The sequence below is a fragment of the Benincasa hispida genome, chromosome 11 (genome assembly GCF_027475165.1).
Source record: "Benincasa hispida cultivar pf3 chromosome 11, pf3_genome.v1.1, whole genome shotgun sequence".
Lineage (NCBI taxonomy): Eukaryota > Viridiplantae > Streptophyta > Magnoliopsida > Cucurbitales > Cucurbitaceae > Benincasa > Benincasa hispida.
Genome location: NC_143488.1, coordinates 36,948,969 through 36,963,453, shown reverse-complemented (window position 1 = coordinate 36,963,453; position 14,485 = coordinate 36,948,969). Strand labels below are relative to the sequence as shown.

At 32.7% G+C, this 14,485-nt stretch overlaps 1 protein-coding gene across 1 annotated transcript; it reads right to left on the bottom strand.

Moving 5' to 3' along the window:
* Positions 1-7,803: 7,803 nt before the first annotated feature.
* LOC120091787 (uncharacterized) lies at positions 7,804-14,070 on the bottom strand. Its single transcript, XM_090306711.1, has 4 exons — positions 13,325-14,070; positions 11,813-12,249; positions 8,891-9,162; positions 7,804-8,037 (listed from the first exon to the last, which is right to left on the bottom strand). The coding sequence occupies exons 1-4, from the start codon at positions 13,872-13,874 to the stop codon at positions 7,917-7,919; spliced, it is 1,380 nt and encodes a 459-aa protein (XP_090162837.1). The 5' UTR covers positions 13,875-14,070; the 3' UTR covers positions 7,804-7,916.
* Between the last annotated feature and the right edge of the window lie 415 nt (positions 14,071-14,485).

Sequence of the window (14,485 nt, the reverse complement as noted above, 5' to 3'; positions counted from 1 at the left end):
AACCAACCCCCTAGCTTCAGTAATGTCTTGTTATAGGCATCTTTTTCTGACCACTGTTGTTCAAAAGATCACAAACAAAAAAGGTTAAGACAAAGGATTGAAAATCAAAACCATAAAAATCAGTCTTACACAAGCCATAAAAATCAAAACCCAACAAGTGAAATATAAAATAAAACCAGTCTCCAAATATTTTCACTACCCCATATACCAATTCTTCACAAAATATCTTTACATACTAGAAAAAAAAAAAGAAAAGATGAAACATGAAACATGATTGAAGATCAAACCATGATTCATTGAAGTAGATCAATTAAGGATGGTAAGAATTGGAACTTCATCTCCAATGGGATAATTGGGTTGAAGCACTCCTCCATTTATCAACTCTCATGAACCGCAACTCCTACATTTTTTCTACCGGTGATATTATTTGAAACACAACAAATTAAAGAAAAAAGGTCCCATATTACTAAAATTTGCCATAAGTCATAGTTTCTAACAAGCAAAAAAGAAATACATTTTCAACATACACCAATAGCACAAGAATCTATACAAGTTAAACACATGAGAAAGAGAAACTAAATCAACAACTAGTTGTAACAACAATGTCCAACATAAAAATTACCAACTCAGCTAAAGATCTATGAAATGCAAGTAAAAACGGTAGGAAAAAGAAATGAAAACCAATTAAAAGAAAAAACTTGTATCTTATCCTTTGTGCCACTCTTAAAACATGAAAAATAGACCTCAATAATCCCCAAGTCTGTACATCAGGAGCCTTTGATGACCTGCAACAATCAAATACCCAATTAAAATACTCAAAACGAAAGTTGAAACATTTGTATGCTTACTTTTCCAACTTTACCGTCCCTAACACATTCATTTTTAAGAAAGCAAAATTGAATACCGCAAAAAACATCAAAAATAATAATACATAGATATCTAAATGTTTAAAAAAAAACATAACCTTTAGACGTCAAAAAACCATCCACTTTTCAAAGATTACAATATTGAATATTATAAACAACTTTATAAGATTTTACCTAAAATTTAGAAGGTTTAGATATAAACTGATGGAAGAGAAAATCAAATTGTAGAAGGAAATCAAACAAAAGACCTCCTCCTTATATATTACATTTTATAAATATGCCACATATAGAAAAGTTTAAAATAATTTACAATGATAACATTATAACAAATTGCAGAATTAATAACAAAGGAAAAAATAATTATTGGACAAACCTTTTCTCGTCAACACAGAAGTAAGCCTTCTGACTGCCTTTACTTGAATTGGCAACATTGAAATAAATAGCAGTAAGCTCGAAAAGCGATTCACGAATCCAATCTGAGATAAAATTCCCTACACATTCAATTAAATAAATATTCCAAATCCAATAAGGAATCATTCTGACAAACCATTCCTACTCCCAATCAGTACTCATTTTTTCATTAACAACCAAACAACCAAATCCCTTTTCCATTTATTTTCTACACAAGAATCCCTTTTCCATTGCAAATTCCAAGCTCCCAGACTTAGAGTAGAAGTTTGAAAGAGAGTTGCCACATTTGCATCATGGGGATTACTGGGCTCATGACTGCTATACGTCACCAAATATTTCTCACCAGGAGAAAAATCAATTAACTTAACCTACATTTTATATATTAAAAGCTTAAGGCCTTTGGGAAGTTAGCAAGCACTGTTAGAAGGTCTGGAGCAAAAAACAATAACAAACCTGTTGATGGGCAAAACACATCAGATGGTTAAAGGTACTTGCTCCACCCCAAACTGCAGCACCCTGTTGGTGAATTGTTGCTAGGTAAGTCCTCAATAAGGATCACTGAACAAAACTCTCAGTCCAGAACTGTAAAAGAAAATTATTTAATTAAGATAGGGTTAACAGTCCAAGAGCACAGATGCCTAAATTGTATTAATATTATATCAATATCCAAACATCAACCAAAACAATCTAACCAGGAGAGAGTAGCAACTTTAGATATAAAAACAAGTCCAATACTCAAGACAGGCTAAAGGATGCTCACTTGACGCTTGTAAACAGGCTCAGGCTTCAAATGTCTAGCATCATTTCAGAAAACCTCAATATCGGAACCAGATCGGATAACAAACTGATCCCGTGCTTTTTCATCAGTTAGCCACTGTTGAAGATTCTCCTGAAATGTTCAGAAGTAAATAGCAATTAGCATCATACTTCCACGACAGCACAATTTGATCCATAAAATGACATTCTCCCATGGTTCTTTTTCCCCATGGAAAATATTCAGCTAAGCACAGCTCCCAGATAACCTTCAAATGATCCATAAAACCCCCACCTTTCCTCAAGAAAACATATCAGAAGAAGCAGTGGAGAAGCAAAATCAAGTAACGTTTCAGATAGTTTATCTTAAGAATATATGGGCTAATTTCAGGAGGGGCCCACTCATCTGGGACTTTCATAAATCTATCGAAGTCCTTAAACATGTTAACTGTAAAAATATGAGCTCTATCCAGCTTGTACCCATCAGTCTTCTCTTTAGCAAGCCCAGCCTTCTACGATATGATTGAAATTAAATGAGATGCTCAATTCATGGATCAGAACTACAGTATTACACACAAGAAAAATGAGATTACACACACACACACGAAAAAAAGGACGTACAACAAAAAGCCTGGAAACACAGCCAAGTGCAAAAACAACTATAGTAACAAAACGTATAGGAATAGAATTCTATGAAGGTAAACATACTCTTGAATGAAACACATGTCTAGTGGTAATCCAAAATATCACATTATCATATAGTGCACACTTTCTGAATGCTAGAAAGTTTCCATTTCAAGACCATTCTAACAAGGAATATTTATGATGTACCACTAATGTTGTGCCAATATATTACTGGTATGCAAAGACAATGAGAGATTAGGAAATAATCATAACAAGTTAAGTCAAACAAGTCATTAATTCACAAACATCAAACTACCTCTATAGTATTTATATTCCACCTCTAAATGGAAGATAGGATGATGGTAAAAGAGAGGTGTAAGGCACCATTACAATGGATGGACTGTGGAGGTTGAAAGTAGTCCCACCCAAAGGGACTAGAGTTAAGTACCAGCTAAGCTAGAAAGTAAGATGAGGTTGCAAGTTTCTGTCACTCTATTGAACTTCATCAAATGCCAACAAGAACTAAAAGTGGCAAAGATAGGAGACTTTCATTTTATCTTAAACAATATTTATACTATAGAACCTTATTTCTTCATAATACTATTTAAAATACATTTTGATTTGATAAATATATGAAGTTTCAGAGAAAAGTTAGCAGAAACAACACAAGAGTGCATGAGATAATGAGAAAGTACCTGTGGGGTACCGTACTCAATAAAGCAGTAACCTAAAGTTTTCTGTGTAGTAGGGTCAACAGGCATCCACAAACCATCATCCTTAATTACTCCAATATGTCCAAAAATTTTACGAACAACACCTTCGAGCTTCTCGAACTTCTCCAGAGGAACAACCGGAAGATTGTCAACAACTATAATGTTTCCAAACCCAGAATCAAACTCTAGACTCTCCTCTTGTAGAACCTTTTCATCATCACTATATACATAATTACAGAAAAGTGAAGGAATATGAGCCACAAAATGGAAAAACGAAAATAAACGAATAAACCCATCACGTTTCAAAGGAGAGCTCCGAAAATGCAAATTAAGATACAAAATCAAATGATAAAAGTATAAAGCTTTGACCTAATGATTCTGAAATCCTCGCCAGGAGGGAGACGAATAGCGCCAAAATCAACTTGGGAGAGATCTATCCCAAGCCGACCAGTCGTTTCCTTAATCTCCTTCATCAGCATCACGTCTGCCATGACGAACTAACTAGCTCCGTCGGCGGCAAGATTTGAATTAGCAGTAGGTCTTCCACTGCAAGGATTTATTTAACGTAACCTAAGATCATTTTCGTAAGAAAAAAACAAAATGTCTGAAAATATATTGAGGAAGGGAGGGAAAAGAACTAACGATAATGAGAAGAGTATAGAGATGCCAACATCGTGAGACGACACTCGCACGAAAAATATCAGAAATATCATCCAAGCACATTAAAATTTTTCTCGACATGTCGGGTTGAAGCAAATCCAAGAAATCCACACAGACTTCCATTTTTGGCAGCTTACAATAAGAAAATCCAGCAGCTTCCAAAATTTAGACCTGAGTTGAAAGGGAAAGAAACATACTTATAATTCCCTAGTAACGTACTGATACAAATTCAAAATTCTGATCAACTCATTAACCAAAATGGCTCGAACATAATTCCAATGAACAATCGTCAAATGAAAAAATGAGCATACAAAATTTTAGAATAAAAACAATAAAACAAACAATTATGGTCGTGGACTTAACCCCTCAAAACGAAAAACTTCAATTGCAATGCGAAACCAAAACTTCCTCGACAGAGGAACAATCAACGAAGAAAATTAAAACCCCATTAAAGAACGAAGGAACATAATTCATTCAAAACCCCCAATTCACATAGATGCAAAAAACGAAAGGACACCCCAGAAGATTAAAGAAAATGGGGGAAAATATATAAAATCAAAGAGAATAATAAGAAAAACGAGGCAATAACTCAAAATTTCCCATCATTTTTCAACTAAAAAGTCTGAATGAGTTCATTACCAGATACCAATTTCATGAAATTAAAAGGAGAAGCTAATGAGTGACATAAGAAGAGAGAATGAAAAGTAAAATTTAGAAGAAAACGAGAGATTTCTTAGTGCTTACTTCCATCGGAAACCGAAAGTGTCCCCCAAGAAAAGCTTGTGGAGAATCAAAGAAACAGAGATTTGGTAGAGAAACATAAGTTTCAAATAGATGATTATGAACGGCGGCAGCCGATGAGATGGTGTCGAGCAGGAACGGCGGGGTGGAAGGGGGGGGAATGGGTTTTTTTTTAAAAAAAAAAAAAAAGAAAAGCAGATCTTTAATGTCGGTTTTAAACCGACATTAAAGGTATACCTACAATGTTAGTTTAAAACCGACATTAAAGATCCGCTTTTTAAAAAAAAAAATAAAACCGACATTATACATCCGGTTTCACTTTTTCCAACCGACATTAAAGCCCAAAATTCTTGTAGTGTGTGTCTAGATGTTCGACAAGATCCTTCTTTTCATCATATGGCTTTATTGCTGGTACCTTAAACTTTTGTGGAAGCTCTATATCCACTATTTCATCTGTGAAGAGTGGATCGACTTGATCAATTAAAGTATCCAAATCAAATCCATCCCCTGCCCTATTCTCCTACATGTCTTCTACCTTGTCTTGCAGCTTCATGAGATCAGCTTTCCATGGCACTTTTTCACTAGCTTCCACTACTTTTTCTCCAAGAATTTTCTTAGATTTGTCTCTCAGAAGCTTTTCAATTGCTTTGTTTCTTTTCTTGCTTCTACAGATTGGTCGCGACCTTGGCCTTGTTTTTCCTCGTCTTTCTTAGCTACCACTCGTATGTTGGACTTCAACCCCTAGAACTAACTGGAAACTATCTCGGCTCCCTCATACATATTTACCTTACCCTCACCATGCCTCTATTCATTCTTTCTTCTAAAGATTTGGAAATCCCTCTCTCCCTCTTCCCTATGCTCTTTGTGCTCGCTCCTATCTTGGGGTTGTTTCTCAACCAACTTTGAACAATGGAGACAGAATTCATCCATGCTCTTAGTCAACAAAGCTTTTTCCTTGGTGGGATCGTAAACCAGTTCATTTTTTTTATTCTAATTTTATCGATCAAAAAATTCAAGAAGTCGGACGACATCTCGATCTATGTCATTCATTCTAAAGCATCATACTTCTCCTCGACTCGGCCTCCTTCCCTAGCCTAGGCTAAGGAGATTTACTTTCCTTAATTCTTTGTTGATGGCGATCCTAATTTGAATCTTCACCATTCACATCCATTTCCAGGTATCTTATACTCATCTTCTTGTGCATGCAAAATCTCTTCTATTCATAAGAAATATTTAACTCAACTTCCTCATAGTCAATGACAACTATTGATGCCAAAATTCGGGCAGGGTAAAATCGTATGTGACCTTTCACGTGATGACAACCATGATTTTGTTATTTAAAGAAGAATGTGACCTGCATGAAGAAAAATCTTTGCAACAGGCTTCAATACTTAAGTTAGCAGGATAATCTCTAGAGTAATAGAGAGTTTGAGTATTCAAATTGACTTACTTCTTCTAAGAGTTTAACTCTATATTTATAATGTTCGTTGATGTAGGTCTTCTTCTTTTAAGGGCCATTTGGATTGAGATTTTTTCAATGCCCAGGAATTAAGGATGTCTGGGAGTTATATATTTGGGAATAAAATTACTGGGAATCAAGGATGACTATGTTTGGTTGTGCATGGAAAACAATGTCTGGGAATAGTATGTAGGAATTAAAAAAAAAAAATGAGATTGTGAAAACAAGCCCATGAGTGTTTATGCCCAAAGTGGACAATATCATACCATTGTGGAGATAGTTTGAGGGTCTTGTCCCTAACAAGCATTTGTTGAAATTCCTTGAATCTGTTTGTTGGCGCTTCGGACAACCAAGTACGGGGGTCTCGCTAAAAACATTCTCTCTAATAATACTATTCTCCCTCTGCCCGTGGACGTAGCTAATACACTGTTAGTGAATCACATATATCTGTGTGTCGATCTTCTCTATCTCTACATTTCCTTTTTTTGTGTTCTTTAATTGTCGATTTCGTAACAATACGATCGCTTAAATTATATGCACAATCGCTGAGCTTCGCTATATGATCGTTTACAAAATACTATATGATCGCTTAAATTATCTACACGATCGTTGAGCTCTGCTACACGATCGCTGAGTAACAAAACGCTATACAATCACCTACCCAATGCTATACGATCGCCTACCAAATGTTATACGATCGCTTACCAAATGCTACACGATCATTGAGTGAGTTACATGATCGCTGAGTAATAAAATGCTATACAATCGCCTACCCAATGTTGTACGATCGCCTACCAAATTCTATAGGCCCACTTACTAAATGCTACACGATCACTAAGCTCGGCTACACAATTGCTTAGCTCTGCTACACGATTGCTGGGCTCTGCTAGATGATCGCTGAGTAACAAAATGTTATATGATCGCCTACCCAATGCTATACGATCATTTACCAAATGCTACACGATCGCTTACCAAATGCTACACGATTGCTGAGTAACAAAATGCTATACGATCACATATCCAATGCTATATGATCGCCTACCAAATGCTATACGATCGCTTACCAAATGCTATATTATCGCTTACCAAATGCTACACGATCGCTGAGTAACAAAATGTTATACGATCGCCTACCAAATGCTATACGATCGCCTACCAAATGCTACACGATCGCTGAGTAACAAAATGCTATACGATTTCACGGCTGGAAGGAAGGGAAATTGTGGTAGGAAGCGGAAGAAGAAATGAAAACCCATACTTCTCAATGGGTATGCAATTCCTTCATTTGTATGGGTAAAAGATACCTAGGAATTGTCTTTTTCAAGATAAATAAACAAATCCCCCAACCAAACATGGGCTTTATAAACCCATTCCCATTCCCACCCTCTTTTCCCTCTAACCAAACGATCCCTTAGGATTTTCGAGCTATATTTGGATTCTCTATTCCTTCCTGGGTTGGCCCCTCAATGGGGAACAATTTCCTTAGGGTTTTCTTGGGGGTCATTTATCTCTAAATATATTATATGCCCTTTAATTCCAAATTACCCATAGAAATCTTGGGATGGGAGTAATTGCATTTGACAAAAAGTCAATAGCATTATATTTTTTTACAATGTTTATTTTTTTTAGAAATAACTAAATGGGGTGTTTAAATTATTAAATAAATGTGCATAGAAGATGAGAAAAGAATTAGATACAAGAACATTCGTGAACTTTATTTGCAGGGACTTGTGTTGCTTCTTCAATCTTTCTCATCTTCACCTCGTTCAGAACATTCTTAGCCCACTCCGAAAAGTGTGTTCTGTTGTATCTGTTAACACATTATCAGAAAATAATTATTATTTTTATTATTATTGGCATAAATTTAGATTAATAATCCTTTTAGTTCAAGGGTCAAAAAAAGACCAATTGGGAATTACATTCAACAGAAATCTAACACATCGACATATGTCAATTACAATTTAAATAAGCAACCTCAATTATATATCAAACTTTGGTATATTCAACACCAACTTGATCAACATATATCAGCTGGTATAAGGTGTATACACGTTCAGCCAAGAAATCAAATGTGCGAATCCCCACTTCAAATTATTGTACTTAGGAAAAACATATAACTATGACTTAATATTTCTATTAAATGTTGATAAAATTATAAGTTGTGACCTGGAATTTCAAATCGTAGGTCCCTAAACATTAGAAACATCTTAAGTCTTAAACTTTTAATATTGTGACTAATAGATCATTGAACTTTAAATTATGTCTAATAGCTCATTGAACTATTAATTCTTTTGTTTAATAAGTTTTTTTTTTCTTTCGATCAGTTCAACAACAAGTGAGTAAAAGGATTCGAATCTCTGACGTCTTGATCGAAAATATGTTATATATCTTAAACTAATCAAGTTATCTTCGAGTTAGCCATAAATCATATAGACATACTTGTCACGAAATCAAAAAATCTAATAATTATTAATCATAAAATTGAAAGTTTAGAAATCTATCAATAACTCATTAGACACAATATTCAAACTTCAAGGACACGTCAAACACAATTCTAAAATTTTGAAGATCCAAACTTGAAATTACTTTGCAAGCTCAATGAGAAAAATGGAAAAAAAAAAAAAAAAAGTTTAGAGCCAAAAGTATAACGATATGAAACGTACCCAATGGTGCCACTTTTGTAAATGGACATACAGCGACGATCGTCGGGAGCATAAGGACAGGGAGGACCATGAGGGTCTCTCCAAGCACCTTGATGCCTCATTCCAGACCAGCTAGCAATCCAATGGTACACATATTGGCCAATGCCTGCAAGTTTGAGCCACCCTTTGGGGAAGAATTCCATTACACTGCTGTTTCTGTTCATTAGAATCATGTTTGTCATCTGTGCTCCATGTGGGGAAACCAATATGTCTGTCTTCCCCATCAAACTCACCTGTTTTTTTTCCTTTTCATTAGCTAATGATCAAAATGCCAATATGTATATATATATCTTGTATATTTGAAAGAAAATTAACAGGGGTTATTACCATATAGATGACACTACGGAATATAAGAAATGTTAACCGTTTTAGCCTCTAAACTTTCATGATTTTGTTGCCTACTTAGTTTCTAGATTTCAAGAAGTGTCTGATAATTAAGTCTCTAAGACCCTATCTGATCACGATTTTGTTTTTTTGTTTTTTTTAATTTTGAAATTTATACTTGTTTTATCTCAATTTTTCCATTTATATGGTTTTATGTTGAGCTTTCTTAAATAAACACGTGAATTTTTAGCCAAATTCTAAATACATAAATAGGTTTTTGAAAACTACCTTTACTTATTTTTAAATTTAGACTTTCTTTTTTAAAACATTAATAGAATGTGAATGATATGGAAACTTATAAGTGAAAAGTAGTGCTTATAAACTTAAATTTAAAAAACGAAAACACGAAAAAACCAAATAGTTACTAACTGGAGCTTGAACTTTTAGTTTTTGTCTAATAAGCCCATCAACTTTAATTTAAAAAGTCTAATAAGTTCTTGAACTACTTTTAAAATTGTATACAATCGACCTTTGTTGTATATAAAAGTTTTCAAGCTTAAGTGATCATCTAGATATAAAATTAAATTTTATGTTTTATGAAACTATAAACTTTTAATTTTGTATTATGTAGTTTACTGGTTATAAAATTAAAAGTTCAACGACTAGATAATTGAAGTACAAATGAACTAAACTTATGAAAATTTAAACGGGGATTTGTTATTAAGTATTTTTAAGATGGACTTTAATAAAATCATTTAGATACTTTCCAATAATAAAATTCATGTTTTTTTTCGTACAATAGATTGTATGGATTTAAATCCCAATCTTATTGATTGTTAACATTGTATGCTAATTAAGTTAGGCTCGTTTTGACAATAAATTTTATATTTTAATGTCATAACATACTCCACTCAACTATACTTTTAGAATATAAATAGATATATCTAGGACAATACTAAAAAGCATCAAAGGAACATTAATAAAACCAAAGAAAGAACACCATCATAAAAATATTGAGGCCAACTTTTTTTATTTAATTCTAACCGTCCGATTTCAAACCTGTTCTCTCGCTAATATATGAATCAGAAACCCACCACACAAATTACTTTTTAATTAAATAAATGGTTCACAATCAAACATAACATAGTAGATATAAAAGATCAAATTATTTTTAACTAAAGATTAAATATATCGAATAAAGATCCTAAATCTTTTTAGAGTTTTCTCAATTTTGGTCTTAATATTTCAAAATTCTCAAATTTACCCTTAAATGTATTAGAATTCTCAATTAAATTTTTCTTTGAAAATATGATTATAGACTTTGTTAATAGAAAATTGATGATATGTATGGCTGATGATCCCACCTTGAAAAAAAAAATTAAAAGATATCACCAACTTAATAAATAGACTACTTCACTCATTATAAATAAAATTATTAAATATATCTCATTAAAATCTCATTTAAAAAATTAAAACTCCATTTGGTAACCATTTTGTTTTTTTAAAAAAAATTAAGTCTATTTTCTCCCCATTTCTTACAATCATTGGCATTTTCTCCTAAGATAATTGTTGAATTCTTAGCCAATTTTTTTTTTTAAAAAAAAATTAAAGCTACTTTTGTAGTTTTCAAAATTTGGCTTCGTTTTTTAAACTATTGATAAAAGGTAATAAATAGAGACTAAATAATAAATGAAGAAATTTTGAAATAGAAGTAGTGTCTATAGAGTTGATTTAAAAAAAAAACTAAAAAAAAATATTACAAAGGAGACTAAATAAATGACAATTATCAAATAGAACTAAATATAATTTGGCACATGGACAATTGACATACCACTTTGAAAAAAATATAATTTTGGTAATGAGCCAAATGGATTTCTATGTATAAGCATCCTAGTGATATGATTTTTTATTGTGTTGTTTAACAATATATATTTTTAGAAGGAACGAATTAAAAAAAAAAAAAAAAACTACTTTTTTAGTTTTTCAAATTTGAAAAAATTGGTGTGTTTGATCACTAAGTTTTCAAAAAGTACTTGTTTAATCCTCTACATTTTAAGAATTAAGTAAATTTGTTTCCTAAATTTTCAAAATAGAATCTTTTTAGTCTTCGAATTTGAAAAATACGTTTAAAAAGACTCTAAAGTAATTTTTGTAATTATTTTATATAATTAGGTGATATTTTAAATTTTAAAATTTATTCTAAATGTTATTTTTCTATTTTAAAATACCATAAAAAATTATTTTAGCAATCTTTTAAATCTATTCTAAAAAATTCAAGGACTAAAAAGTAATATTTTAAAAATTAAAGGGCCAAATACACTCATTTAAAAATTCAAAGACTAAAAATCTACCTTTTAAATATTCATATACAAAGACAAATATTCTCCAAAATTCAAAAACTAAGAGAGTAATTTTTTAAAAAATAAATACTATGCATCAAAGTATAAATTGATAATTTAAAATAACAACAAAATTCAAAATTCAAAATTCAAAATCTCAATTAGAAAAAAAAAAAAGAAAAGAAAAAAAAAGAGGAAGCTAGATTAAAGGATGGGTTACCTGTTCACAAAAGGTGAGATTATTTGAATAAGCCACCGTTAGGCGACAGCCGGCGGCTTTTGCGCATTCCTCCCCGAAGATCTCCACCACCGCCGTCTCATTTCTGAACGCCCTAGCCCCCGTTCTCATAAAGATAGTCATCCCCACCGCCGCTGACGATGGCTCCGGCAATGTGAAATTGCAGAACAGCCGGGCCTTGCACCTCATGAAGTCGTAGGTCTCCATTCGGCGCTGCCTCGACATTCCGCCCTCGTTGTGCCTCATCACCACCGCCTTCTCGAAGCAAACCGGCTGCCCCTCACCGATCCCTTCGAAACCTTCAATCTGCAGCGGCCTTCCGAATGTGGCTTCCATTAATGTCGTAACCCATTTTCCCATCTTCAACCTCAGCTCTCCCCAGTGGTATAGTATCCATCTCTCTGCTACTTCACACTTTCCTATGTTGTATCATAACTTCATATCAAATTAAAGAAAATAGAAATTCTTCTTTTAAATAAGCATTACCAAAAATGAACAAAATTATGAATATATGTTGATGAACATAGCTTGATTGGTATACACTTTTATTATCAACTTTGAAATTTCAAGTTTGATACTTATCTATATTGTTTAAAAAAAAAATTATATATCTAATAGTTCTCTCCACTTTTATTTTTCATATTTATAGGCCTCCAAATATAGGTATAGACTAAATACAAGATTAAAAGTTAAGAAATGTGTTAGATGGTTTTATAATTTAGTATTCTATGAAACATTTAGATGTTATCCACATATTTTTTTAAAAAAACAAAAAAAGTTAGATGTTATTCATCTTTATAAAAATATTGCCTACTTAACTATCTATTCTTATAATATAATAAAAATTGAGGGGTTTAAACCACAAATTTTATGATCGTAAACACATATAAATATTAATTGAATTTTTTTTTTTTCTACCTATGCATATGTATGTTTGGCGCAAAATTATATCTATTTAATTATTAGATTCTATATACTATAAAATTTTATACGATTGTTGTTAAACTTTTAATTTTCTATCTAATAGCTCATTTAATCTTAACTATGATGATTTAATTTATTAAATAATAGAAATTTGGTATCATATAAATAAAGATTAAAATATCGATGTCGATAATAATATTAGAATTTCGGTTTTATGGATACATCAATAAAATATTGATATGAATAAATGTTTCAGTTAATAAAAAAATATTTAAATTAATACTTAAATTATTTTTTATTTTTCAAGCTAAGCTGTATGATGTTTTATGAGTTTTTTGGAAATATTAATTAATCCTTAATATGTCGAATTTAATTTTATATATATAGTAAGCCAACGAAATTTGACAACCAGCGATGACTTATTAGACACATAAAAAATTTAAAATTAAAAAAAAAATAAGAAGGTATCAAAACTTCACACAAATTCCAAGTAGCTAAACCCAGAATTCAAGCAAAAAAATGAGTAAAAATGGGATGAATAAATCCAAAAAAAAAAGGGTGGAGTGTTACCTTGAATCTGATGCCAAGCAACGAAAGGCATGAGAGCCGACAATCCATGCCAAATGTTTTCATAATCGTAATGATTGTAAGACACGAAGCTCACTCCTTTCATAACCGTTGCGTTTTCCGGCAGCGCTTCCGGCCACGCTAGCCCATAGTAATTCCAAGACCCGTCGTGGGTGTCACGCCCCTTCAGGCAAAGCAGCCGCTCGTCGCCGCCCACCGCCGGCGATGGAAATTGCTGGAATTGAACTTCTCCTTCCTCGTGGATGTCATACAAGGAGCTCATGAACCAGGTGTGGCCTTCCAGGGCTTTGTTCGAGTAACGCAAGTCTTTGAGGGGAAGAAATGTCACGGAGCGGCGGAGCTTCACGGCGGTGGCGGCGGAGGAAGGTGGTGGAGGGACATGGTGGTGGTGGAGGGATTGGATGTGGAAGAGGATGAAAAGGAGGGCAGAGATGGAGATGAGATAGATGAAAATCTTTGGACAAAGAAGATTATTATTGCTTGTTTTTGTGGTTCTTGGTTGTGATTTTGATTGTTGCCAAGGTTTAACCATGGTGGTTGCTCTTTTTTTTCTTTTTGTTTTTCCTCTTCCTTCTCTTTAATGGGTTGGGAAAGAAAGGGGAATTTTTGGAACTAAATGATGATGGATCATTTGAGGTTTTGAAGTTTGTGCCCTTTTTCTCTCTCTTTCCACTACTTTAAGTTGTTGTAAAGAAAAAGATGGGGGAGAATTTCAACTATGAATTCAGCTCCACACTAGTCAATTATACAAAACAAATACTAAACAATTGCTCATAAAATTTTGGATATATATATATATATATATGTATGTGTATGTATATATATACAGATTTCTTTTTAAAGAAATAAAAATTTTCACGTGTTGGACATTTGAGTGAGCTACACAAAAATGAGTGTAGCCTGGAATGCACCAAATAATTTTCTTATTTGCATTCTAAACTTATATATTTAATATCCATCTTGATGTTTTTTTTTTTTTTTTTCCTTTTTTTAAATTTAAAGAAAACTTCAACTTTAAGAGAACGAATGAGTATATAATCTATTTAATTATTGTTATGAGTGATTCTGGATTGAAGGGTATAATTGACATAAAATAAAGAGGGAACTAACAAGGTCCAGAAAATAACAAGGTTTAGGCCAAAA